General features: G+C 44.6%; 1 protein-coding gene across 2 annotated transcripts; it reads right to left on the reverse strand.

Annotated features, from left to right (window-relative positions):
* Positions 1-551: 551 nt before the first annotated feature.
* Positions 552-26303, reverse strand: notch3 (notch receptor 3). Of its 2 annotated transcripts, none has more exons than XM_029836762.1 (33): positions 26013-26303; positions 25141-25213; positions 16192-16334; positions 15756-16091; positions 14991-15113; positions 14660-14893; positions 14312-14467; positions 14009-14194; positions 12953-13066; positions 11828-11941; positions 10691-10924; positions 10458-10568; positions 10166-10358; positions 9923-10068; positions 9437-9670; positions 9200-9352; positions 8863-9091; positions 8545-8746; positions 8297-8453; positions 8037-8221; positions 7807-7939; positions 7191-7445; positions 6986-7098; positions 6350-6873; positions 5956-6282; positions 5730-5869; positions 5414-5636; positions 5226-5316; positions 4932-5100; positions 4532-4836; positions 4296-4443; positions 4099-4196; positions 552-4014 (listed from the first exon to the last, which is right to left on the reverse strand). In XM_029836762.1, exons 1-33 carry the CDS (start codon positions 26071-26073, stop codon positions 2497-2499), a joined length of 7428 nt encoding a protein of 2475 aa, XP_029692622.1. In that variant the 5' UTR covers positions 26074-26303; the 3' UTR covers positions 552-2496. The 2 variants fall into 2 exon arrangements, with proteins under 2 accessions (XP_029692622.1, XP_011602383.2); XM_011604081.2 differs by having other exon boundaries at positions 5414-5639; positions 26013-26302.
* Positions 26304-26897: the final 594 nt, after the last annotated feature.

Here is a 26897-nt window from a genome sequence, read left to right on the forward strand (position 1 = left end):
CTTGTTTCCCTGTCATTCAAAAGGCTTATTGTCCTTTGGATGCTAAGTGTGCTGCTAGGTTTGATGGGAACAGAGATGTTCTTTGTTAAAAACAATAAAATCTTTCCTGAAAAACAGAGTGTGGTGATTTATGCTCTCCAGAGCAGTGAAGAATGTAGAGCTGTACAGGCAGCAGCCAATGCACAGGCCTGTGGTCCGACACAGGAGAACCAACATCTCAGGACAGGATTCAGTGTCCAAGTACACTTAAGGCATAAGTGAAGGGAGAGAGCTCATGTCCCGATTTGAAAGACTCACCCTGTCCTTCCACTTGGATGACTGAGAACATTCACCGACAAGGAGTGCTGGTTTGGATGGCCACCATGGCTATATAAAGACGGTTGTCTGGTGTGTCCCCAGATGCAGAACTCACACATTGCAGGCTCAAAATCTCAGCGTGTGCAATAAAATAAAATCAGCTCTGCGTAACCATGCACACAGGAGAGGGTTAAAATATTCTGCATTAATGAGAATACATCTTTCAAAAGAAAATGACCACTGAACACGAGGACACAAAGGAAAATGTAGTTCCCTACTGTTTTATTATAAGTAATGTATTTTACAAGGTCTGAATGTAAAAACAAAAACTGTGAAAAGGATTTATTTACAGTGATTTTGAACTACTATGAAACATGTATAGAAATTAATGATGGGAAATATCTATAAAGCTTCTAATAACACAAGCCAATAAAATATCAGTCAGCCTCGGCCTCAAATAACGCTAAATGAAGTACACTTTATTTTTGTCCTTTTTAGTACATAACAATCACTTTAAAAACAAAGATCTACCCGGAACAAACATATTTACAGCATAACTTGAGGGTGAAATGTACAAAACAGTGCGAACTGGTGGGGGAACCAAATGATCAGTATATAAAAATAACAACAATAAAGTCTGTATTGATATAACGGTGAATAACCTCATATCAGTGACACAATAAGGGCAGTTTGGGGCACAAATGCAAAGACCAAACTTCTACAATTATCAGTTTACTTTACGTTATGTTGAAATGACCTCACCACAGGAATGTGGCGATGACCTCTATTATACACGTTGAGGTCACCTGAAGGCAGAATTTGCTCAAAAATGCAGCTTCTGGATGGCGGTGGGGGGGTGTTGTCTCATTTCTGAATTCTTTGATACTTCAAAGGCTGCAGCACTTCACAGTAGCATTCTCTACTTGAATGTATTCCGACAGTTCCTTAAGAAGTAACTCCACCAAAGCCCCAACTGGAGTGACGGGGCTGAAGCCACGCGCCCACGCCGATCCGCACGCTGCAGGTGACCCGGGAATGCTCCTACTTCATTTCTTTGAGGGACATGAAGCAGACGCAACACATTAAGATTCTACTTGCTGGTTATTGATCCATCTGATGCCATGGCAGGAAACACTTCCCAAAATAATAAGACAAAATGGTGGAATGCTGCAAAAGTGGAGAAAAGAAATGTGATATAAAATAGCAGCTGATAAGCATAGCTTAGTACATCTGTAGTGATGTTAAAAGGTAAACCATTGTTCTCACAAATACAGGATAGTAAGTATAAAAAAATAAATCAGTTAAGGGCAGTGGGAGGCTTATTTCACAGGCAAAAAATAAAATAAAATGAACAAAAACAAGCTTCCAATAACGGACAATATTACAAAAGAAACCTCTGAAATTTAGGCAGTTGATTCATTTTATAATATCCGATAGCAGATGCCAACAATATATCATAAATATCCATTGTACTTGACCTTTGAGCCTGGCCATTTGAAGTGCTTTAGACACTCACCTACATTCTTAAACATAATAGTCATATAGAATCCAATCAGAATATATCCCTACTGCTTATCAACTCTTAATATACATTTGCTAGGACCAGTTTATCATTTACCTCGTCTGAGAACCTGTTTTTTTTTCTAAATAAATATCGAAGCGAAGAGTGATGAAACCTCTGGTAACTGGTCTGAATCTTGAATTACATTCCATTAGGATCATTTGCCATCACTGGCTAAACAAATGCAGACTAAATAAAACAGGAGGGAGTAGAACAGAAGAACAGAAAGGTTTAAAAAAAAAACAAAAAAAAAACAAGAAACAAGAAAACCAATAAATAAAAATAAATGAATTCCCTTCAACATTTAACTTTTTTTCTTCTCTACTTCTTAAATGTTAGTTTCCAAGAGAGCTTCCCTAAGTCTTTGAAATGAAAGACTTGGACTTCTTCATATACTTTTTTTAATAATAAAAAACAAGTCCATCTGTGACAGAATTACTTCATTAAATTGTCTGCCATTTTGTCAGACAACACACATTTCCCTTTACTTTTTTCTCTGCAGAAATCATTTGCAGAGAGTTCTCTGGATAAACAGTCAATCCAAATCCAATAAAAATCTTGGAAACAGGCTGACACACATAAACAGACAGGCACAACAGCATGTCCGCAATTCTTGTTGAATAGGGGCCACGTGACCTTCATGCAAACATTTGCATCTTCCCATTGGCCTCTGGAACTTGAGTAATTTGGGTCTGGGCGGGACCAGCAACTGCTGGGCTCGGTGTGGAATCTGACCAATCAGAGACACAATGGGGAGACGGGCTGGACCACGGCTCTGAGGACTCAGGCGAGGGGGTCAGGTAGGGATGCTCACTTGGCAAATGGAGGTAATGCTTGGGTGTGGCATCGAGTGCAGATGAGTAACTGTGCTGGGAGGGAGGAGTTGGGTAATCCTCCGTCCCTGCTGTGCTCACACTGGGCTGGGAAGGCAGCGCCTGAGCGGGCTGAGCTGCTGATGTAGCTGCCTGTGGGAGCTGAGCAGGAGGCTGTGGTTGAGAGGGCAGCTGGGGCATCTGCTGCTGCTGCTGCTGCTGCTGCTGCTGCTGCTGGAAGAAGGAAGGCGGGGGATGTGAAGTTTGCGGGGTTGGTGGGGTGGAGGTGCTCATGCGGGCCATGTTTTGCTGGTTGGTGATGGCTTGGTTGAGGAGATGTTGTTGCTGTTGCTGCTGCTGTTGTTCAGCGATGGAGGGCAGCTTGACTGGACTGATGGAAGGCGTGGAGGTAACAGGCGTGGGCTGTAGCATGCCACTCCGGAACATCTGCGGCTGGTGCATCAGCATGTTCTGCTGCTGCATGACTGGACTCTGGGGGTGCATGGCTGCCTGGCTGTTTTGAATGAGGTTCACCACTGGCTGAGCACACTGGGAGGAAGGTGGCATCCGACTGTGCCAATCAAACGGAACACTGACAGGACTGACCATGCCCATGTTGAGCCCTACCTGGCCTGAACTGAGTACGTAGCCACGGCTGATATCTGAGGCCATCGACATGCGCCCCTGCAAGGACATTCCCCCTGCCCCTGGATCATTGAGTTGGGCTAGAGAGACAGCAAATGGACCACCGCCCTCCAACATACTATTATGGACCATTGGGGTGTTCGGAACTGACATGGAAGAGTGGAAAAGCCCTGGTGACTGCATGGCCACAGGGGAAGTCGGGTTGGTGATGTAACCTGCGTTGGTAGCTCCCCCGTGAGGTGAGTCTAGTGAGTCAACAGGGGATAGTGTAACTGAGCTCTCCAGTAAGGCATTCTGCATTTCTAAGGTCAGCTTCTTATTGCGGGCCTTAACTGACTCCTTAAGATTTGCAGCATGTTGGGCTCCCAGGCTAGATCCTTTGGCCCCTGGCCGACGGTTCTTCTTCCCTTGTGGAGTGGTCTTTAGGTTAGGCAGGAAAGAGCTCGGAGGGCACATGAGCGGTGACAGAGTGTGCCCCCCAGTGAGGTGATGTCCTGCCCCTCCATGACCCTGGGGACTCCTCACTGTGTTATACTCATCGAGCAGCTGCACAATGTCATGGTGCATGCGTTCCTGAGCAATGTCTCTTGGCAATCTGTCCATGTGGTCGGTGATCTCTCGATTAGCAAAGTGAGCAAGGAGCATCCTTACGGCTTCGCAGCTGCCCTCACGCGCTGCCAGGAACAGAGGGGTTTCCTCCTAAGATGAAGAACAAAACAGTCTTTGTTAGCTTCCAATAGCTCTACTTCAATAAGAAGCAGGCAGATCGAGTAGATTTGTTACCTTCAGATCTTGCATGTCTTTGTTTGCACCATTCTTCAGTAGGGCAACAGTGGCGTCCACGTTGTTAACTGCTGCAGCCCAGTGCAAAGCAGATTTACCTGAAAGAGTTGGCAAACACTCAGTGTACAGTTCTGCACATACGCTGCTAATCATCAGAAAGCAGGAATGTCCGCATTAGGCCAAACAAACAACCTTACCCAATTCATCGACTGCATTGACATCAGCATGACAAGTGATGAGCTCCTCTACCATGCCCTCTACTGCCAACCGTGCTGCCAGAATCAAGGCACTGGATCCATCATACATTCGAGAGTCAAGATCTGTAGCCCGGTTTCGGATAAGAATCTAAGAAAAAAGAGGAAAAGCAGAGTTGGGTGTTGAACAGCAAATGCTAATTAGCATCTACAATTATAGGCCAGGGATGTGTGTTTACCTGGAATACACCCTGAGCATCTGCAGCCACGGCAGCATGTAGCGGTGTGCGCCCTGTGTTGTCCTGAGCGTTAGCATCTGCTCCTGCATCCAGCAGCCTCTTTGCTGCGTCAGCACGGGCATAGCGAGCAGCCAGGTGGAGCGCCGTCTCGCCAGTCCGGTCTGTCTGAGCAGCAAGGGAGGCACCCTGGTAGATCAGGTCAGAGATGATGTTGGCTGAACACTCCTCATTTTCCTCATCTTCTGCGACCTCAGGCTCAAAGCCACCCCCACAGAATGATGCCAGCATCAGTGGTGTGAATCCGTCTAGAAGGACACGAGAGCACAGATGGTTTTTGTCCACTCAGACGATCGAACCGGCCGATCACGTGACAACACTATAAAGAAACGCCATTCCACACCTGGGCCACGGACATTGACATCCATGCAGTCACCCTCAAACTCTCCCTGTGGTGGGGTTAAGGCCATGGTGGGAGGCACACGAATATCTGCAGCTGCAAGGTGGTGCTGGGTCCACTGTCTGCTGTCGACAGCATCTTCACTGTCTGACAGCATACTCGGCTCTTCAACCTATATTTACAGTTTATTAAAAAAAATGTCGGACTTTCACTAAAATATTGAAGGCAAAATATAGTCTTATTAATATCGGTTGAAAAATGAGGTGTTGTAAATTGTAAAGCAGTTGTAAAGCTGACCTTTATCCTTTTTGCCTCTGGACAGTCTGAGTCCATCCACTGGTCACTGTGATCTCCAAGAAGTGATTCCTCCACAGTTTTTGCCATATGTCTGAAATAAAGCATGAGAAAACAAATTAAAGTCAAGCAGAAATGGACAACTCTGAGCAAACGTAATTGGTGCTAAAATTTGCTTGCAAATGACTTACTTCATTCCCAGAGCGTCCTGGCCCACTGGTTCCCTGCGATTTTTGTTGCTGCTGGGCTCCTTTTTAAGGAAGAAACCCTCAGGGAACCAAAGGGTGCTGTGCTCTCTCTTTCTCCGTGTAATCAGCATGCCAATCATCAGGATGATTAAAAGGAAGAGAGAAGCTATCGCCACCAGCATCAACTTTGCCCATTCTGGTATAGGGTCGACGCCGTTAAAATCTTCTACTGTAATGCGAAAACAAAGCAGTCAAATATTGGCATTATGGAGGATGGAGTTTGTTAATCCAGGTGTGATCTGCAAGTATCTCTACTCACCACGAACTTCTTTCAGCGGATAAGGAAAGCGGAGCATTTCTGCAGCCGACAGAGCTCCCAGGTACTTTGCAGCAGTGTCAGCTGTAGGGAAGCAGGTCTCAGTGCACAGACGGTTGTCTATTTCCAGGTACACGATAGAGCTGAAGGAGAAGCACAAAGACGGACATTTAGGGTGATGCAAAATCAAAAAAGACGACAATTCTTAACTACTGTGAGACTGACTAACCCAATCACTTCCTGCTGTGGCTGCAGTTCCCGCTTCAGGCGTGCCTCTTTCCGAGTGTAGGGCCGGATCATGGCCTCGCCGTTGGTATCGAGTCGAAAGCGCAATGTGGTGCGTAGGATCACGCTCAATTTTTGCAGAAAAGCCGTACTGGTGCGGAGAAGCTCCTCTGGAGGCAGCAGGACGACTAAAACCAAGACCCCATCAGCAAGGTTTTCTGGAACCTTCCCTGCACAGTCCAGGCCATCCCATCCACACTCCTCTGTGTTGCAGCCTTGGTCACATTGTTCATCAGCATAGTGGTCAATGCAGTATGCTTCATAAATGGGACTGGGGGAAAAATAATCAGTTAAATGGATACCATTAAGATCATTTTATTAAGTAGTAGGAAACTCACTTGCAAACTTTCTCCTTGGCTTTGCAGTCAAAGTTGTCATAGAGACACTCGGCATTGTTGCAGGAGTCGTCACACTGGCTGTTATTAAAGGAACGCCAGCAGTGTGCACAGCCGGACCAAGGATTCATCATCAGGGAACAGTCCCCCCCGTCCCAGTCACAAGGCAGTGTGTTACATTCCTTGTCACACACAGTATCATTTCTTTTGCTGTGACAGTCTGATAGAGGGCATGAGGGTGTCTGGGGCTCCAGGGATAGAACGGTCTTCTCGCACCGTTTACCTGTCCAGCCACCCTGACACTGGCAATGGAAGTACGGAAAGGTGGTCTCTTCAGTGCACAAACCATCATTGCGGCAGGGTTTGGAGGAGCAGCCTTCATTACTGCGGTGTTGACACTGGGGACCACCAAATCCTTTCAAGCAGGAGCATCGCGCACCCCTTACAGTGAGTGTGCAGCTACCTCCATTGTAGCAGGGCAGCTCCCGGCAAGACATGCTTCTGTCGCAGTTGGGACCCGAGTAACCCTAAAGATCAACATCATTTACAGGATGACCTTCCACAATTTCAACAAAAAAGGTGAGGAGGCATGAACTAAATATTAAATTAGGTGTGAAAAGTTTGTCATTGTACACTCACCAGCTGACAGGTGCAAATGTACCCTGAGGCAGAGTTGCTGGATACGGAACAGGCTCCTCCATTCTGACACGGCTGAGACTCACAAACGCTGAATCGGTTCTGACAGCGTCGACCTACAATTAATGACAGTAAACATGTTAAATGGGAAAATCTTATACAAAGTGAGCTCCAAAAGCTGGAACGTTGAGTCTTGTGCTGGACTAACCCGTGAAGCCAGGCTTGCAGACACATTGGTAGTCATTGGGCAACTGGATGCAATCGAGACTGCTGGAGGGACTGCAGGGGTTTGAGAGACACTCATTTATGTCCCCCTCACATCTTTCTCCTGTGAATCCAGGGGGACAATTGCAGCGGTATCCACCCACTCTGTCCACACAGGTGCCATTATTCAAACATTTAGGAGAAGCCCCACGGAGACCAGGAGGAGCGCAATCGTCTTCATTGATCTCACAGAGAACACCTAAAAAGAAGTGATTATTAAACATTTGACCCTTTTGATTCACATCAGATACATAGATTTCTGTTAGGGATGTCCTGATCACATTTTTCTCCCTGAGAATAAGTCATTTGACTTTGAGTATCTGCCAATCCCGAGTCCATAATTATTTTCATTATTATTGGAACATTGAAAAGATCTACGCAGCACTATTCAGTCATACTTGTAGCACCACTTACTGGTGACAGAAATATGTAGTGTTTAGAGCATGGAGGTCTCTACATGTCTGATACATCAGTGAGCCGGATCTTTTCTACGCGATTCTTTGAAAATTACATGATTGGATCAGGGGCATCCCTAGGCTCTGTTAAATCTACTTGCATACCCAATGTGCCTGGAGGGCAGGAGCAGATGTAATGTCCAACCAGATCAATGCAACTGCCCCCATTCTGGCATGGATGTGACTGGCACTCATTTATCTCTATTTCACAGTTCTGTCCAGTATATCCTGGCATACACTGTAATGACATAAGCATAGCAATTCATAAATGTCCTTAAACACTGAGAATAGAAGAAATTCATAATCTAATACTACTGTCAGGGTTATAGACTTACGTCACACTGGTACGCTCCTACATATCCCCTGCAGGTGGCGCCATTGCGACAGGGTTTATCTTCACAGTGGTCCACTTGGCTTTCACAATAGCTTCCAGTGTAGTCAGAAGGACATTTACAGTAGTGGGTGTTCCCAGTGTTGACGCAATGACCGCCGTGGTGGCACAGTTCATCTGTCTGGATCCCTAATTAGAACAGGAGAAAATTATACTTTGCTGCTGAGATACAACAGGAAGATCTTAAACGTGCGAGAACCACACCTCTTTGTCGAGCAGCTGTTTCACAGGAGACCCTACGGATGTCGCAGTAGCGTCCAGACCAGCCATGAGTACATTCGCAGACAAAAGCAGCATCTTTTTGTCGACAGCGTCCTCCATTTTGGCAAGGTGATAAGCGTCTGCACCAGTCGACTGGAGTCTATAATAAAGGCAGATTTTAAAGACTGCAATATGTAGACATCTATGTACATAAAGATACAAAAGTTTTAAATGTGAGTATGTGGGGGTACCTGACAACGATTGCCGAAAAAACCTTTGGGGCAGGAACACCGGAAGGAATCAAGAGCATCTTGACAGATGCCCCCATTGAGGCAGGGCTGGGAATCACATTCATTGACCTCATACTGGCAGTGGGAACCAGTGAAGCCGGGGCGGCAGGTGCATGAGTAGCCATTGATTTTATCAGTGCATGTGCCTCCATTAAAGCATGAGCTGTGGACATGAGTAAATTTGACAATTAATTGATAATTCACTACCTATACATGTGGTAAGTGTGTACATGTGGGTGGGTAAAAATACAAAGAAACCTGTTTGTTTCAAACCATCACCTTTCAGTGCAGTCAGGGATGTTGGTTTCACAGTGGATGCCAGTAAAGCCAGGTCTGCAGGTGCAGGTGTAAGAGTTAACATAGTCAGTGCACGTGCCTCCATTTTCACAGGGGGAGCTCTGGCATTCATTGATTTCTACAGCACAGCGAGGCCCAGTGAACCCTGGCAGGCAGCTACAGTGGAAGGAATTCACACCATCTATGCAGGATCCACCATTTAGGCATGGATCTGTTGGCACAAAAGAGAAAGAAAGGTTTTAATACAGTGAGAGATCTCCTGTAGGAGTTTTGTTATTATTTACAATGCTAATTCTCTGTAATCATTGTAATTACACACTTGGAGAGCAGTCGTTGATGTCCGTTTCACAGGTAAGCCCTGTAAATCCAGCCCTGCAAGAGCACAGATACCCTCCAGGTGTGTTGGTGCAAGTACCGCGGTTCTTGCAGGGGTTGGAGATGCATTCATTCACATCTATGTTGCAGAGTTGACCTGTTAACGAAAAGGTTTGAAGTTTTAAAAACTCTCCATGTCAAAAAGTAAAAATAAAAAGTAAGTTTAAAAAAAACTTCTGACCTTGCCACCCTGCCTGGCAGTTACACTGGTAGCCCAAATAGTCTGGGGTGTGAGAACAAACGGCATGATTGGCACAAGGGTTAGGGGAGCACGGGGTGAGGACCTCAGCACAAGTGGGGCCACTGTAGGGAAGTTCACACAGGCAGGTGAAACTTGCCACACCATCCACACAAGTGCCCTTATTCAGACAGGGACTGGATCCACATTCGTTGATGTTCACCTGGCAGAGGTTGCCTATCAGAAATGGAGAAAAGACATTGTACAGAACCGTTTGAGAGTAATGTTTTGTCCGCATATAATTCACCACTAGGGGGCGCTAGACAACTGCAATTAAGTAACGAGTGAAGGTTCTCTGTCATCCGGGTCATGGTAATTCTAGTTGAACTATAGCAACTGGACTGTTTGAGTTTTTTGAAGTTGGGAATTAAGTAGAAAAGAAGAAGAACAAAAACACATTTGTGAAATAATCATTCCAAGATTTCTCACCTCTGAAGCCTTGACGACACTTGCAGGTGAAGCCGTTCAGCTGGTCAATGCATGTGCCAGCATTCTGGCAAGGACTCGGCAAACAATCATTCCTGTCCAGATCACAGTTCTTCCCCACCCAACCAGGCTCACAGTCACAGCGGTAACTGGAAAAGGATAGCAAAAAATCCAGTTTAAAGCAATTCACTTGGTTATGCTGAGGGACTTGCTTTTAATTGTAATGAGGCTGCCAACAGGTCTTACCCATTGATGTCATCCCTGCATGAGCCATGGACACACGGGCTGCTGGCACACTCATCAACCTGGGAGTAACAGTAAGGGGGCTTAAACCCCTCTGGGCACTGGCAGTGAAATCCATTTTCTTCATCCACGCATGTACCCCCATTCCGGCAGGGACTTGATGCGCACTCGTCTATTTCCACGTTGCATTTGGAACCTGGGCAAAGGAATGTTAAATACAATAAGTAAGTTGTAATATTTCAATTTAGGATGCTTTTTTTTTTGCTTTTAAATCAAAAGCAAAAAAAAAGCTTACCTGTAAAGCCTGGTTTGCATACACAGTCATAGCGATTGATGCCATCTTTGCAAATACCATAGTCACATGGGTTACTGGCACAATCATCAAAATTTATCTCACAGTTGGTGCCTGTGTGGAAGAAAGGATGACATTTAAAAATGTTAAAACGTAAAATGTTATTTAATATGGAACCATTATGACAAAAAACATATTTACAGATGGTGGAGCTTTTATGTTGTTTTCCCTCTTACCTGACGTTCCATGTTGGCACTGGCAGATGTATTTGTTAACCAGGTCCACACACTTGCCCCCATTCTGACATGGGTTGCTGTGGCACTCATTAAGCTGGTTCTCACAGCGATAGCCCGTGTAACCAGGTTCACAGTTGCAGGTGTAGCTGGCGATTCCATCGACACAGGTGCCGTGGTGGCACGGGTCTGGCTGGCAGTTGTTGATGTTACTCTCGCAGAGTGTCCCTTCGTAACCTAGAAAGTTAGGGGGATTTAAAGTCTTCAGAATTTGGAAAAGGGATGCAGCAGGTTTTTATGCCTCATCCTCGATTCACCGTTTAGTAGAAACAGCTCTTAACACGTTTTATCCCAAATTACTTGACTTTCTATATAATAACTGTCTGCATTTTTCTTCCTATGGTTGCTGTGGTTTCCATGCCTCTCAGCGTCTCTATGTTGGGCAAGTTAAGTGCTGCCTTGTGCAGTGTGTATTGCAGCGCTGAATTTGGTAAAGCAGTAAAGAAGGACCCTACACAGGCCTCCCAGTCCTGCTTTTGTTCTCAGTGGCGGTGGGAACAATGGAGTGCACCACGTCAAACAGACCACTTCACCCAACAGAAGGGGCCCACAAACACAGGGAATACCAAGCAGCTGTTCACTTAAACAATGAAGCAGTCTCCATTATCAGCATAGGTTTAAATAAAGATGTTAAATATCAATGCACACACAGATGTACAGATGTTTCCAACTCACATGCAGCCTCAATTACAAAAATCCTAATATTGCAATGTATCTGGCCGTGTTTCAAAGCAGTGCCATGGCTGAACATGTCAGAATTAATGCTAAGATACAGCATTAGATGGCATATAATAGTTTAACAAATGAACAGATGTCAGGATGCTGACCAAGGCTCTATTCTTGACAACTGCTGGTCTTCAATGACCCCATGATCCTCACTGCTGATGAGTGAAAGAGTGGGATTAGGGGCCTCAAATCAGTCTGCCTAGCCAGCCGACATCTAGAGGAAAATCTGACCCCAGAAAGACTGACAAAGACAGGTCCAACAAGTGGCTAAGGCTCATCTGCTCTTCTGACGGAGAAGCTGCATTATCTTGCAGTCTAACAACACCTGCCACAACTGCATACAGACATTCTTACCTTCAGCACAGCGGCATTCAAATCCATTGGGCCGGTCGTAGCACTTTGCTCCATTCTGGCAGGGTGTGCTGGCACACTCATCTATGTCAATCTGACACATAGTGCCAGTAAAGCCTGGGACATGCAAACACAGGGGTGAAAGGTCAGACACAAGGTCCAGTAGAAAAGACCATGTTTATGTCACAGGGCAGATTTGTCTTTCCTCAGAAGTTCAGAGGTCTGTGGATGGGTTAGTGCTGTCCGGCTATGGTTGGGTTCCATGGGCCCCCAGTGACATCTGTGCACTTAAACCATGACCACTACAAAAGGCACTTCTTTTCTGATAGTAATACAGACCATTTGGAATCTTTGGGAGGCAAAAATGCAACAAGGGCACCTTGTAATGTTTTGAGTTGTAATGTCTGCACAGTAATGGCACCAGGGCAAAGAATATCCATAGTAAAAATCACAAAAAAAAAATGGAAGTGGCTCCATTGCCCTGCTGCTGTTATTGCCACATAGGGGTTGAGAATGGCTGGGAAGCTGAGTAGGCTTGAAATCAGTGGGCATGGTGCCCACATGGGGCTGAATTGGTGCCGTGGTAACACACTGCTTAGTTGATTAACAGTGTCAAAATGGTCTGTGTTGCTGCTTAGGCTGTAAATGGTTTAGGGGTGGGGGCCTAGAGACAGTGGGACAGTTTTTTCTAATAGGGGACCCCCCCCCCCCTTTCCTGCATCAGCTCTACCAGCTCAATAGCTAGCTGGGGGGTGTGGGGGGGATGTCTGTCCCAGATGTAAATTGCAGACCTGGAAAAGAATCTCATTAGCAGGACTGCTGTTCCCCACCACCACCAGGACAGGATGAGGGAGACTGCTGTCCCTTCCACATTCCACAAAGGAGGAGGTGGGGGTCACAATAGTGTCTTTGTTCGGACAACAGAAGAGGATAGGCAGTCTTTTGGGTCGGAGTTTTTCTATGAGTGGTGGCTCTAAACACGAGCAGGCAGGAGTAGCATGGTGGACACTCCCTCCTCTGGTTGTGGGGACATTTAAACTTTTTTTATTCTTGATTATGGTGATGAGGAGTTCTTCACGGCAAAGGAAATTCACAAGTAACAGAAAAAAGGTCATTTAGTGAGCTTACCTGGCTGACATGTGCACGTGAAGCCATTGACCATGTCCCGACAGATGCCATCATTAACACATGGGTTACTCTCACAGTCATCTATGTCAACTTCACAGTAAGTTCCCATGTAGCCTAAAGGACAGAAGTGGAACATTAACACAAATCTGAGGACACGCAGCAGGTTCTGTTACCACTCACTAACATGAATCTACCCCTACCCTACTGTCTGTGGAGCAGTAACCCTTCCCAGTCAGACCAGTTGTCTGGTACCCAGTCTGGGTATGAAGGACATGCTATGGATCAGAGTGCCACCCCTGAGGACAGGCTAGCATGGAATCAAGAATAATCAGCAACCCCACATAGGCTTTGCCAGGTTTGCTGTTGATGAGGAAGATGAAGAAGAAGGGTCTGTCCCTGAAACTGCAGGGGGAGGGGGGAGGCTCTGGGAAAAGGCCTCCTTCCCTCTCTGTGTGTGTGAGGGGTGCAAAGTGGAGCACAGAGGGGCCCTATTGTTCCACTCCATTCCCACCACTCTACCACTCATTAGTATTCACAGCACACTCCTCCCCCTAACTGCTCGCCCTCTCTCACATCCAGTCCTATAGACCAAACTCCCGGCTCTAATTTGTATAGTTCCCAAAACCCCAGGATGCATGTAGGACTGTGCGTGAGAATTTCTCTGTTTTTGTCACTGAATGTCTGAAGCATTACTTAGAACAAACCAATGCACTGTCTGGCCCGTACACGAGCAAGTGCAGGGAACCTCAAATGTCTTCACAACCACGTCAATGGGAGTGTATTACATAACAGTCTGCAGTGACAGTCAGCATGACAGCAGTGTATATTACAGTAGACTAGACAATCCAGATGAAATAACCAGCCATCTGCATTATTAGTTTTGGTCCCTACCACTGTATGTGATGAGGATCCAGTCTAGAGGAACCTTTCAGAGTGGGTTCAAGACTTACACTGAATTCAAATAGTCATTGATACATAAAGATATGGGGGTGAAAAAGGTTCCCATTGACAGAGTCAGTGAATGTCTCGCCGATACAGCTGAACAGGTCTTAATACCTGGCATGCAGATGCAAGTGAACTCTCCGATGCGGTCGAGACAAGTGGCATCGTTCTGGCAAGGCATGGACAAACATTCATTGATGTCAATTTCACAACGCGGGCCAGCATAACCCCGACCGCACTGGCACTGAAAGGAGCCTTCCGTGTTGAGACATTTCCCAAAATGCTCGCATGGATTGGCACCTGCGGAATAGAGGATGGTTATTGGTACATTTCCAAAAAGCCTAAAATGATGATGGCGTTGGCTTGTAACAAATGCACTGATAATGGTGGTAAAAAGAGAAAGACAGGCGGACTGACCAATGGAACACTCATCCATGTCCTGGTTGCAAGCACCTCCTACAAAGCCAGCGGGACAGGTGCAAATGGCACGACCATTAAGAGGGTTGGTGTCACACACGGCGCCTTCATTGCAAGGGTTACTGACGCAGGCATCATCCAGGTGGCACAGCAAACCTGTGGTGAAATAAAGACAAAAGCCATTGGGGAAAAAAATTAGTAACCAGTCAAATCACACAAAACAACAAGTTCAAAGTTCATTTCCAATCGTTAATCATGGGTTTTCTCAAAGCTGCGGTGATTCATGTTGCTACAGAGACCAGAGGTCTGCAGCCACTGAGTCCCTAAGACCAAGAGCAAGTAACTTACCCGTCTTTCCAACTGGACACTCGCAGAAAAAGGATGCCACACGGTCATGGCAAGTGGCTCCATTGAAGCAAACGGCTATCGCGCAGTCATCGATGTTCTCACTGCAGTCATCACCAGTCCAGCCGTTGACACAGACGCAGGTGTGAGCACCAATTGTGTTGAAGCAGGTACCGCCATTGTGGCAGGCGTTGGGCTGCATGAGACACTCGTTGACGTCCTCAGCACAGTATTGTCCTGGAGAGGTTACATCATACAGAATATTAATTCATGCACACTCAGATTAATATAAACAGCATGTATGTTTAAAACAGGGGTTAGGCAGGAACCATACCTGTCCACTCTGGTGGACACTGACAGTTGTAGGTGTTGACTCCATCAACACACTTTCCTCCATTCATACACTTATGACCAGGACAATCATCCACATTGCTTTCACAGTTGTGACCCTCAAACCCTGGAACGATGGATCAGATGAGTTATTATGTTGCATAGACACAGATTCACACAAAGTCAGTGTTTATTAAACATTTAGGCAACTCTGCTCACACACTCAGCATTTCCACCCTTAGCTTAAAGTCATATTTCCCACATTACAGAAGGCGTGGGGGGAAATGTTGGTCGTAAAAGGGTTCAGTGGGTGTCTGATTGTTTACATCTTCTCATGATGGTTTCCATATGATGCCCGCAACAGCCATGACCCCTGCCTGCTACAGAGGTCCACACTTGCTGCAGTGTTTGCTTGTTTAATAATCTCTCACAGTTTCAATGACTTCCGCTTTGGCAAGAGACATTTCCTGCCAGTTCCCCAGTGGGAAAGCTGAAGGTCCATAAAGTAAATTCCTTCTGTTTTGAACAGAGCTGAGTGGAGTAGTATTACGGTGGGCTGTTCTCTGCAACTCTCCCACCGTTCCATCTCCCACTCACTAGCTATTAATAGCAGACAGGAAGTTGACCTGAGTCAGAGGAGTAAATCCCAGCATCATAAGCCTGGGAAAATGTATATGCCTATAGCTGAGGGCCTGGGAAGAGGGCAGGGCCTACAAGCGACAGCCAAGACTGCATATGTAATAAATTATAGTTTAGAGCTCTCTCCTACCTGGGAGACAAGCGCACTCATAGGAATGGTCACTGGTCTGTCGACAGGTGCCGCCATTGAGACACTGCGATGGAGCACAAGGGAGGGTGGACACCTCACATGTGCGGCCGCTGTAACCAGGTTGGCACTGGCAGCGGAAAGACCCATGGGTATTCATACAGAGGCCACCATTGAGACATATGCCAGGCTTGCGGCACTCATCAATGTCATTACGACAGTTCTTTCCCTGGAATCCAGGTGGACAGGAACAGTTGTAATGGTTATTCCAATTGGCACAACGGGCGCCATTGGCACAGGGACTGGTGGCACAGGCATCAATGAGGGAGCAGTCTTGGCCTAGAGATTAAGTAAAAAATTGTAGTCAGTTAAAATGCAATTAATCTCTACTTCACAAGATTTGACCGGTCCTAATGAGGACATGTGCAGACAACTGTACCTCTGAACCCTCTCTGGCACACGCAGGAGTACTGTGGGACGCCATTGACCACCTGGCTCTTGCAGGCTGCTCCGTTCAGACAAGGTGATTGGTGACAGGGATCCAGGTGCTGACAGAATGGGCCAATAAACCCTCGATGACATCTGGGAAAAGGAAGTTCATATCTAATTATTAAATTGGATTTCTTTGGTTCTCAAAGTCACTCTAAAGCACAAACTAATAGGATTCTCATCATTTTGGGTTTGGCCACGACATCATTTTGGCTGGTCCTGCTGTCTGACTCATAACTTGGCAAAATAATAGTTCTGTAGCCTGGAATGAATTTAGACTAACACTGGTTACCCACAGGAACTAATCACACAAAACAAAGTTCGTGCATAACACGCAGACACACAGAGGAGGAACAAAATGGGAGAGATGGACGCCAGGTCATTGTGCCTGACAAACGCAAAGACAAAAGCCCCACGCACTTGTCCAAATGGAAATTCCCACCATGTCAACCAACATTCTATTATTTCTTATATGAAATAGAACACACCCAGAAAAAGAAGTCAGGATTTCTAACAACTGTCAGGGAATATGGATGCAAGAAAATGGCAACCACACAGTACACATAAGCTGGAGGCAGCTGTGCTTATGAAAAGATAGATAATAGGCTCTCCACATATGTGGTGTTCTATCTTATTAGTCCTATGAGTCCAATCTCATGCACATTTGGTTGCATATGATGATCAGATACTCAATGATACACCGATATTACAGATTTGATATATTTCTACCTTTTGAGCAATTTGAACATTTACATATTTAAGCATTTTTAGAAACAAACATCTAATAAATACACCTTCTTGGGAAAGTATTCCAACACTGTATCTACTTGGAAACAGGAAAACATGCTACTCTGCTCTCCAGCTTGTCCAGATGTTGTGAAATCTTGGCTGAGTTGCTCCACCAATAAGGACAGACAAAGGGCCTTCCTACAGCTCTCTGCAAATGTCCACTGGGAATGCAGAAAAGGTCTGACTTCAGTAACTTCAGTATAGACCAGTAATTCTACACCCACTCTGGACCCCCAGGCAGATTAGAAGCCCCCTCTTCAAACAGGCTGTTTGTTACCATTGACAAAGCGGTTTTGGCCTGTCCTTGGACTCGGTCTTCTCTATTGAAAAACCTGTTCCCCTTAAAAGAGCATCACCTCAAAACTGTTGTTTTGTTGAACAACCTCTGATAAGCTCTGGCTAAAATTGCTATCATACAAGTTGCGTACAGTTTGATTTAAGGTCCTTCAGGTTAAACACTGAACTGGATTTAGTCATTGTCACATCTGTAAATGGTTTTGTTACATTTAAAAGAGATTTGATTGAGTTACCACATAGTCAAGCATGCAACAGCTGGGCAATCTAAACACACGCAATATGCACATATACAGAATACACAATAAACTATATCTTTTATTTTTATAAAAATGATCAGGTTTCTAACTGTAGCAACTCTTAACTCCTAAAGCCCCCCAACGCCAGCTTGGCTGTCCCTCCTTCTACCCCCTCCTCTCACACGCTGAGAGGTCAGATGTCAGAGGTCCCCAGTCTAATTGTGATGATAATGTCACTCAGGCTGCATAGACAAGGGTGGGGCTGCTCCACAGGAGAAAATTTCTCTAGAAGGTGAAAATGATGGAGGGAGCAGCAGAAAGGAGGAGAGCAGTCCAGTCCAGCAAGAATGTCATGTCATATTTCCTGTAATCCCTCATCCCTTACTCTGAAAACACTGGACTCTCCATGAAGGCCCGATCCACGTTGCCCTGGCAACCTTAGAGATGAACAAGCAAGTCAACCAATCAACCCTTCCAACCCCCCAGCCATGGTCCCAAGGGCTATTTGTCATGGCTTGGCTGGGGGGTTTTTTTAGAAGCAAATTAACTATGTCTGGTATGTGGGGTCGAGACAACATGTTGCACAAAGATGGAAAAGTGAAGGAAAATCGATACAATCGATTTACTTATTATATGGTGGTGGACCAAATAGGATTTAATTCCCTGACTATTGGGCATCATGGTAAATGAAAACCACAAATCTAATGCACATAGTGAAGTAATTGGTATGTAAAATACTGTTAAAAGTTTTTTGTTTTTTTTAAAAAGCCTCTATGCATTTTAGAATAGCAAATGTAGAGGCAAGCAGACTCAAGGATTTCATTCTTTTAATAGAACATATATGCATGTATTTGTATGTGTAGTCATATAAGCAGAACAACAGTATCTCTGCCTGAATAATTATTTGTCCGGCCCTACAAACGCATTCTGAATCCAGCAGCCAAAACACACATTCTTTTGTCTAGACCTGACTCATTGCCAACACACTACTCCCACAACACAAGAATCACTGTGCTATCAGTGCCAAGACAGTGAGAGAAGGTTAACTTTGTCCCGGTGCACTTGAGAGTCTCCTTATCAGGCTCTTTACAACCTTGTGAATTCATGTGCCTATGTAGAAAAGTGGGATCTGTGTATTTGGCCAGGCCCAGCCTTCTTTATGGAGGACAGGACGGCAGGTGCAGGCTGCTGTTGTGCAACGGGCCTCTGAGTCACATTTATTGAGCGCCGACACATGACCTTTGAGGAAGAGAGTGTAGCAGATGAGAAGGAGGTCTCCGAGTGCAACAGTGTTGGCTAGAATAGGTAATCTCTCCATGTCAACTCCTGAGACCTTCTGCCAGCTGCAGCTCCAGCAACATGCATCTGTCCACATTTGTCAGTCCACTACTGGATGTCTGGCATTTATGCGTGCCAGAAACAAAAAAACACAACAATCTTGCTTTGCTCATCGGACAAGCCCAGTAATAAAAAGTCAAGTCACTCACCACGCATGGAGTATTTAGGATATGCAATCACCCCTCACAAACACATGCATTAATAATTCATTTTAGACATCTGTTACAAAGCATCACTCCATAAAAAAACAAACCAAAAAAAAAAACACGTGCAATGCTCACCACAAACTCAAACACAAAAGGGAATAAACTTACAACCAGCATCCTCTGAGGAAGAGCACTGCTGTGAACCCATAAAGGAGAAGATCCACAAAAAAAGAACATTAAAGAAAGACGTTGATTAGGAAACCTGGTTGGTAATTAAAATGGAAGCAGGTGTAAGACATTTCTGTAGTTCTCTGGAATTTCTTAGTCCATCATCTAAGTGGCATTAGAAACCTAATTTAGGTAAGTAAATGCTGTCACCTAAACATGTGTAAAATAATCCCAGTTTTCCTGCTTTCTGGGTCACTGCAGGGTAACCTGAGCTCATCCTCTCAAACACAATAGCAGCTACTCTGCCAGGGGTCAAAGGGTGGCTCACCTGTGAACAAAGAGGCTGTAATGTCTGACACGGTTCATACACACAGTCATGCTCCACAAACTAACAAGTAGAAAAGAGTCTTCCTCTTTCAGAGGAAACCGAAGTTGGGTGGAAGATTAGAGCAGCAACAAGAGAAACGCAATGTGTTTACATGGGAAAGATTTAATGTTATATAATGCAAGGCTGAAGTACATTAGAATTCCTCTGAACCCACATTTCTTTAAAATAATTGTTATTGGGGAAACAACAGCAACTCATTTTCTTCTAACCCTACGTATGTCAGGGAAGTAGAAACCAGCGCTTCTCCTTTATGCAAGTTCATGCTGACACCACATTGCCAACTGGAGCCCATACTCGGTGACCCCCCCTCCAAAAAGCCTCTTCTGCTCCACTCTCCCCAGCTTGGTTCTCTCTTTCTCAGCAAAGAGCCAGATTGGGGGTTGGTGAGTGTTTTGTGGGCTATATAAAAGAACCAAAGTAGTCAGAACTCTTTTGTATGAAAGCGTTGGGAGGGGGGCAGTGACCCAAACAGCTAGTCTTTCAAGCCTGAGCTTACACGGACCAACAGGCCTGTGCTGTAGCCTGGCAACAGTAACCCATGGTGAGGGAAAGAGCCAGACTTAGAAAAAGGGGGTCCTGGAAGACAGGGTTTCATAAGGACAGTGGGAGCACTTCAGACGATTGGACCCCAACATATGAAGGTTAGACTTAGAGCTGTGCAGGACCAATTCATTGTGCTAATTAAGTATGATCGTGTGTAGAAGGATGCGTGATTCACAGTTTAAGTGCAAAGTTTGTTTCAACAATTGTGCTTATAGGGACAATGGATGTATTGAAGTCTTCAGAGGGAGGTTCTCAGAGAACCCCGAGAGCATGAATATGAGGACATTTAACATCCTCCACAAATAAAATGCAGGCGCTGATGTTTACCATTGATCAACTAGAATCACCTACCTACATGCTCAAACTTTTAAATATCTACGTGGAAAGATTTCCAACTCACCTCAATGCCTCCTTACCTTGTTAAGTACTCAGTAATACTGATGTAACCACGAAGAGCAGGTAACCTTTAGGCTTTAATTTACCCCCTATTGGGGAAAACTCTCCTCAAGTGTCAACATTTTGGGACAAAGCTGCCTGACATTTTTCAAATTAGAACACATTTGCTCAAGACCACATTGCATGAATCTAAGGCTCGAGGACTCTCTAAACTGAACCAGTTTGTGTTGAACTTTTAAAAACAAATGTTTGAGACCCCTTCCTCAGCTTTAAAGAGACGTTGGTGCCTTTTGGTGCCTTTTTATGTCTCTTGTTAACCCTGAATGATCAAAGATAATGTGACAACAGATATTTTTCTTCCAGTGACATATTACAGAAAGACTGGACCATGTTTAATCCTTGAAGACAGGGATTTCTGTGTTTTTAAAAAAATAAAAAAAATAAAAATAACAACAACAACTGGGCAAAGAGCAGGGCAAGGATATAGTAAACACTGACAGAATGCTGCCGGGTTGTCTGGGAAAACTAAATGCCTTTTCCCGATTCACAATGACCCATCCCTGAGACTGAGGAAAATTTGGATGGCAGTTATTTCAATCAAGTCTTCCTGAATGTCTCATCTCTAAGATAAGAGCGAAGAGCCAGGAATAACATTTTGGAAGCAATATATAAACATGTGGAACATACATACATCAAATTCAACAAAATAAAGTGTGATGTGATTATTTTTATTTCCCATACACGCAGTTAAAACCTCAAAACAGCACAAGCCATTTGAGTTGATTACAACTGTGTGAGGAGAAAAAGAGGATTCTAGAAAATTAGTTAAAAGATGAGGAGGCTGAAGGGTATTAACTGGTGCACTATGTAAACTAGGCTGATAAGACAGGATGTGCGTAGCAGAGAGGTCAGTTACTGGAATAGGGCCTGGGAACCATTTTCGACAACCCGCAACCCCGTCGTCACTTATGACCCAACAGAAGAAGGGACAACAAACACAAACCTTCCTCCCCATCTTAACGTAAACCTTTCACATTTCATAAAACCAACACAACAATGGCTCCGTCTGTGTCTCAGGGGAGCATTCAGTCATATATGCCTCACAAAATGGCAAAGTAAGTAACTGAAAATCAACCCAGTCATTCCAAAGACTTCTTTTTCAGAGAGTAAGCTCAAAGTATTGTTAAAGACATTCCTGAAAGGGCTACCGGGCTGAGCGATGGAAGGTACACACAATTACCTAAAAACGCACCAGAGGGACAAGAGAAATCTTGCTAAGCATTCCATTCTAATCCACCGTAAAGACGCCAGAGAAAACACTAGCCCCATGTTGCTGTGAACTGAGCCAACAATATAATCTGTCTCTTTGCAATGGCCGCCTAAACACATGCCAGTGACTAGCTCAAAATTTAGCTAAAGTACGCAAAAGGTTTTATTTAATTATTTTATTTTTTCTTGGGTAGGTGGGTGGGGGGTCAGAAGGGCTAAGAATGCAGTTATTTTGGATCTCGCTTTAAAGGTCTGTTGAATGTGGTTCAACCCAGAAATAAGGTGGACATTTGTACTGTGAGAGCTGGATGCTGGTGGGACATTACCAGAGACACTTTCTTGTGTTTGTGATACTACAATGTTGGCTTTTGCCTGCTAAATCTACTCACCACAACGTTTTGCACCTCGGCATGTCCGACTAGGCGAGCGTGATATCACTGGTGCCCATACTAAATTTAATATTCAACTTCCTGTCCTGCTCTGCATCTAATGTCGCGCTCTATGCAGTCATGGCTTTGAGTTGTGTTCTTTGCAATTCAAAAAATAAAAAGCATTTATTTAGCACTCATTGGGAGGTCTGTTCCCTATCAAAGTCAAAGATCTCTCCTTTCATGACACTTTAAGAGGCTGTGAGTAGCTACATAGTCAAACAACACACAATTTATATGCCTCTTCTGCTACTGAGGCCAAGGGCAAAGCATTTGTAACATGAAGAGAACCGCTGTATCCATTCACAGAACTCCTCACAGTGATGGGGCTCCACATCCTTTTTCATTCACTTGGTTGGGAGTATAATATCTGTGGTAATCAGTGTGCTGCCACTGTTCTGAGAGACTGAGGCAGGGGATGAACCAAGCTGAGACAACATGCAGCGGGGGAAAAAAAAGGGAATCTGCCTGCCGCTGTGAGAGCGGCAACATGTGCTAGACTATGAACTACCGGCTTCATTCCTCTACAAGCTTGTCTCTCACAGTATGGGGGCAGCTGACTGCTCAATGGCAACACCTGGCCCTATGCTTCTCTTTTGTCAAGATCTGACTTCACTGGATTACCATCACAACATCCACCAGCTGTCTTCTACGCAGCCACCCTTGCCCCCACTCCCCACCCCCTTCTCCCCCATCCTCCCTTTACCCATTCTTTGCCCCCAGTCCGATCCCTCCAGCTGGATCCTCTCAGAATGACACCCTCTCAATCTGCCTAATTATCTCTCCTCTGGCCACGCCGCTCTAGGCTGCACATTCTTTTCACAGGGTGGAGCTACGGGGCCAAAGGCACTTCAACTGGACTTCCTTACTACTCACCAAAAACGCTCTCCGTGACATCCTCAACCCTTCACTGTCAAGTTCAAAAGCCAGGTCACAGAATGCTTATTTCATTTAGAATTATGGTGCATCAAAAACTGTTTACTAGGTTTAGAACCCAGATCCAATGGCCATTTTAAAAGTGGCTTATTTTTCCAGTTCCAGTGTCCCTGGAAATCACGTGATACCACTCATCTTTCTAAAGAAAATCTATGCATTCACATACAATTATTCGATTTTGAAGTTAGCAACCCAGTTTTCGGACAATGTCTTCATTTTACTGTTCAATAAGGGCCTGGTTTATGGATACTGAATAATTTTCCAGCATTGTCAAAGAGGTACAGGTATTTGGTGAGACCAGAAGCCATTTCAACAGCCACCAATATCTACTTCAGGTTAGTACCTACGGTAGGTGTGGACATGGGGCCAGGTCAGATTAAACACCCTAATGCTTATTTGTTTTTGCCATTTTTATATGAGGAAGTTGGTGGTAAATCATTTTCTATTTGAAAAGCTAATCACTGTACAAAACAAATTGCATTGTGTTTTTACAAATGAGTACAAGCAAACCTTTGAAAGAGGAAGAATAGCGTTGAGAGTTCTGTGAAAGCGTTATCATTTTGAGTGAGGTCGTTTTCATGTTTTGGTTGAATGAATTCCATTCAAATGCCAAAACATGCATTCTAATCTGGACTTTGTTTCCTTCTCCTACTTCTTATGGCCTGACTTTGTTGTGGCTCTTTGGTTCGCCCTCTTTACCCCGGCCTGATGGTGCCAGGTTACAGACAGGTATCTGGTAGAAGAAAGGATCTTTTCTATAGTTCTGGATCTCTCGTTTCTGTCAGCTCTCAGGGGATGGGGGGGATCCACAACTCCCCTGTGGGACTGGCCTGAACACTCTTGTTGGAGCAAAAAGTGTTCCGCTGCTTTGACCAGCTCTTTCTACCCGATATGCACATTTGATGTCTCCTTCTGGTATTAATTTGTCCACATTGGAACCAAATCATGATAATTAATAAGTTTTATCATAAACCGCAGTTGTGTAAAGACAGATTATAAAAGATGATAATATTCTATCTTTTTCAAGAAAAAACATTCCTCCTTCTAGGCTAATGATTAAAGCCTGTGGAAGTTACTTATGCAGTCGAGTTACACATTGGCTCGTTTAGAAGTTCCCTTGATTAATCCATGATTTTACTCAAATTATTTGATGAATCAGTAAGAAATAAATGTCTTTATTAACTACACACAAGCTGAAAACACTTTATAAAGTAAGAAAATCTCAGTTTTGGAGGGAAGCAGGTGGCCCCCATGACGGTGGTTCCATCAAGGACTCCATCTCCTCCAGGCATGTTTCATAAGTTAGAGTTTGTCTTTTTGAAAGGGACAAATGACCCCGGGGCAAGACACTGTAGGCCCAACTATTGTGAGGGGCACCCAAACACCCCCACCTTCCTACCCAGCAATTTGAAAAACAAAAGACCTATCACTAAAAGTTGTGAGAGCTCAAAGATGCCCTAAGCATGCAGGAAAAAAAGGCGCGTCATTTTAAAATCTTTCAGATTGCCCATTGTTGCTATTGAGATAAGTATCACACACACCAAAACCAACAATGGAGAGTTACTTGCACTTCAGTGTGTGTGAAATATAATACTGTGATTTATCTAACAGGTGCAAGAGATCAGTGTAGAGGCTGAACATGCTGAGAATCAAGGATACTCATCTGTTTAGTCCACTCACTTCACTTTTGCCCCTTTCACATGAGCACTGTTAACAGCCAACGGGATTTGAAGATTGCATGCACAGCCATTTGATTTTTTTTTTTTAAAGATCAGGCAGGAAATTAATATTTCTCCTCAACCTCTGAAGGTCCAACAGATAGATAATAACCACATGTAAATACTTTTACACAAAGCCCCACGCTTCTGCTTTCAATGTGTTTCAAAGGGGAGTTAATAAAAAATAAAATTACAGGAAACTCTGGCTTATGCGTCTTATCCTGGTACATCTGTATGTTCCACTTACATGCATCGAGAAGATGAATCTAAGCATGTCCCTCCATTTTCACAAGGCCTGTAACGATCCAAGCAACGGAACCCTGAGGAAAGTCAAGAAAACTGTTACAGAACTCCGAAATTGGCACGTTAACTGTTAACATCAAATGTCAGAGAAAAATCACAGTTACGATCCATTTTCCCAAAGAAAATATTTTCCCTCTTCAAACAAAGACGAAATGAATTGAGGTCTTCTCTGCGGAAAACATAGATTACGCACAATTATTTTCCAGATCTTCCAAGGTTCGAGCGCTTTGCAGGGAAGAAGACAGACAGGATCATTTGTTTAAAGGTCTTTGTTGAGGCCAAGCAGGAGAAACCGCTGTCTATTCTAATCACTTCCCATCACTACCTGGTTTGAGACGTTTGAATCATTTCCGTCTTGTATTAATTTCCGTGCGTAAACATCACAGTGCAAAACACGAAAGTAACTGTTGATAGTTTGTCTTCTGGACAACTTAAATATGTTTATCATGTGCCAAGTACATTTAACTTCTCCAAATCACTACCTATAAATAAGGAAATTTCAGTGTGCGCCTACGGGAACATTACTCAGAAACGATTCTAGTGCACGTTTGTGTGTGACACGTGAAGTGACACCAGGGATTGTAAGCATTGTCTGAAGTACCACACATCTCTCACATCTTTGTAAACTTTGTCCACTCAATCAAAATGATCAAATGCATGAGCCCATATTAATTTATTGGTACCATTTTCAAACGCATCTCTATCCTTTATTTTTGAACCGTGCGCTGTCCAGGCATGATCAGTCTTGGACACTTGCATTACTCCGACGGACCACGCTTGTTAATCGTAAATCGACAGTTATTTAGTCATGCCTACCTTCACAAATATGCATAAACAACAAAAATGCCAGGATAATCCATAGAATATTCCCTTCCATTTCGGTGGAAAACTTTCCAGCGTTTCAAGTCAGGTTTTTAGGAGAAATACATCCCTTATTAAGTTAGCGTAAAAAAGGGCTCCAAAATCAACGAGGGTTTCTCATAAAAACTGCTGGAAAATGTAGATCCCAGTCCCTTGTTATCCTCCGCAGCTCAGGGCTGCTGTGATTCTCGGTTAATCTCCTGAAACTTTTGAAAAACTTTTCATTCCCTCCTGGATCTGGATCCGTCCCGGCGTCTGAGATCACTCCGCCCTCTTTCCCTCTCTGTCTCTCTCTCTCTCTCTCTCTCTCTCTCTCTGTCTCTCTCTCTCTGTCTCTCTCTCTCTCTCTCTCTCTCTGTCTCTCTCTGTCTCTCTCTCCCCCTCTCTCTCTGTTTCTGTCTCTCTCTCCCCCCCTCTCTCTAGCTGTCTCTCTCTGTCTCTCTCTCCCCCTCTCTCTCTGTTTCTGTCTCTCTCTCCCCCCCTCTCTCTAGCTGTCTCTCTCTCTCTCTGCCCCTCTCTCTCTCTTTCTGTCTCTCTCTCTCTCTGCCCCTCTCTCTCTCTTTCTGTCTCTCGCTGTCTCTCTTTCTCTGCCCCTCTCTCTCTCTCTCCCTCGGTCACCCCCACACGAGAGAGTCTGTCCGCAAAGTTTCCCAAGAATCGACTGTTTACACACACACACACACACACACACACACACACACACACACACACACACACACACACACATACACACACACACACACACGTTTATAGCTCTTTACACTGATTTCCATTCAGCCTAAACAAAACCTTGGCCCAGCCCTAACCTTAACCAACACTATTTCAATTTAAATTCCAATT

The sequence above is a fragment of the Takifugu rubripes genome, chromosome 5 (genome assembly GCF_901000725.2).
Source record: "Takifugu rubripes chromosome 5, fTakRub1.2, whole genome shotgun sequence".
In the NCBI taxonomy this organism is placed as follows: domain Eukaryota; kingdom Metazoa; phylum Chordata; class Actinopteri; order Tetraodontiformes; family Tetraodontidae; genus Takifugu; species Takifugu rubripes.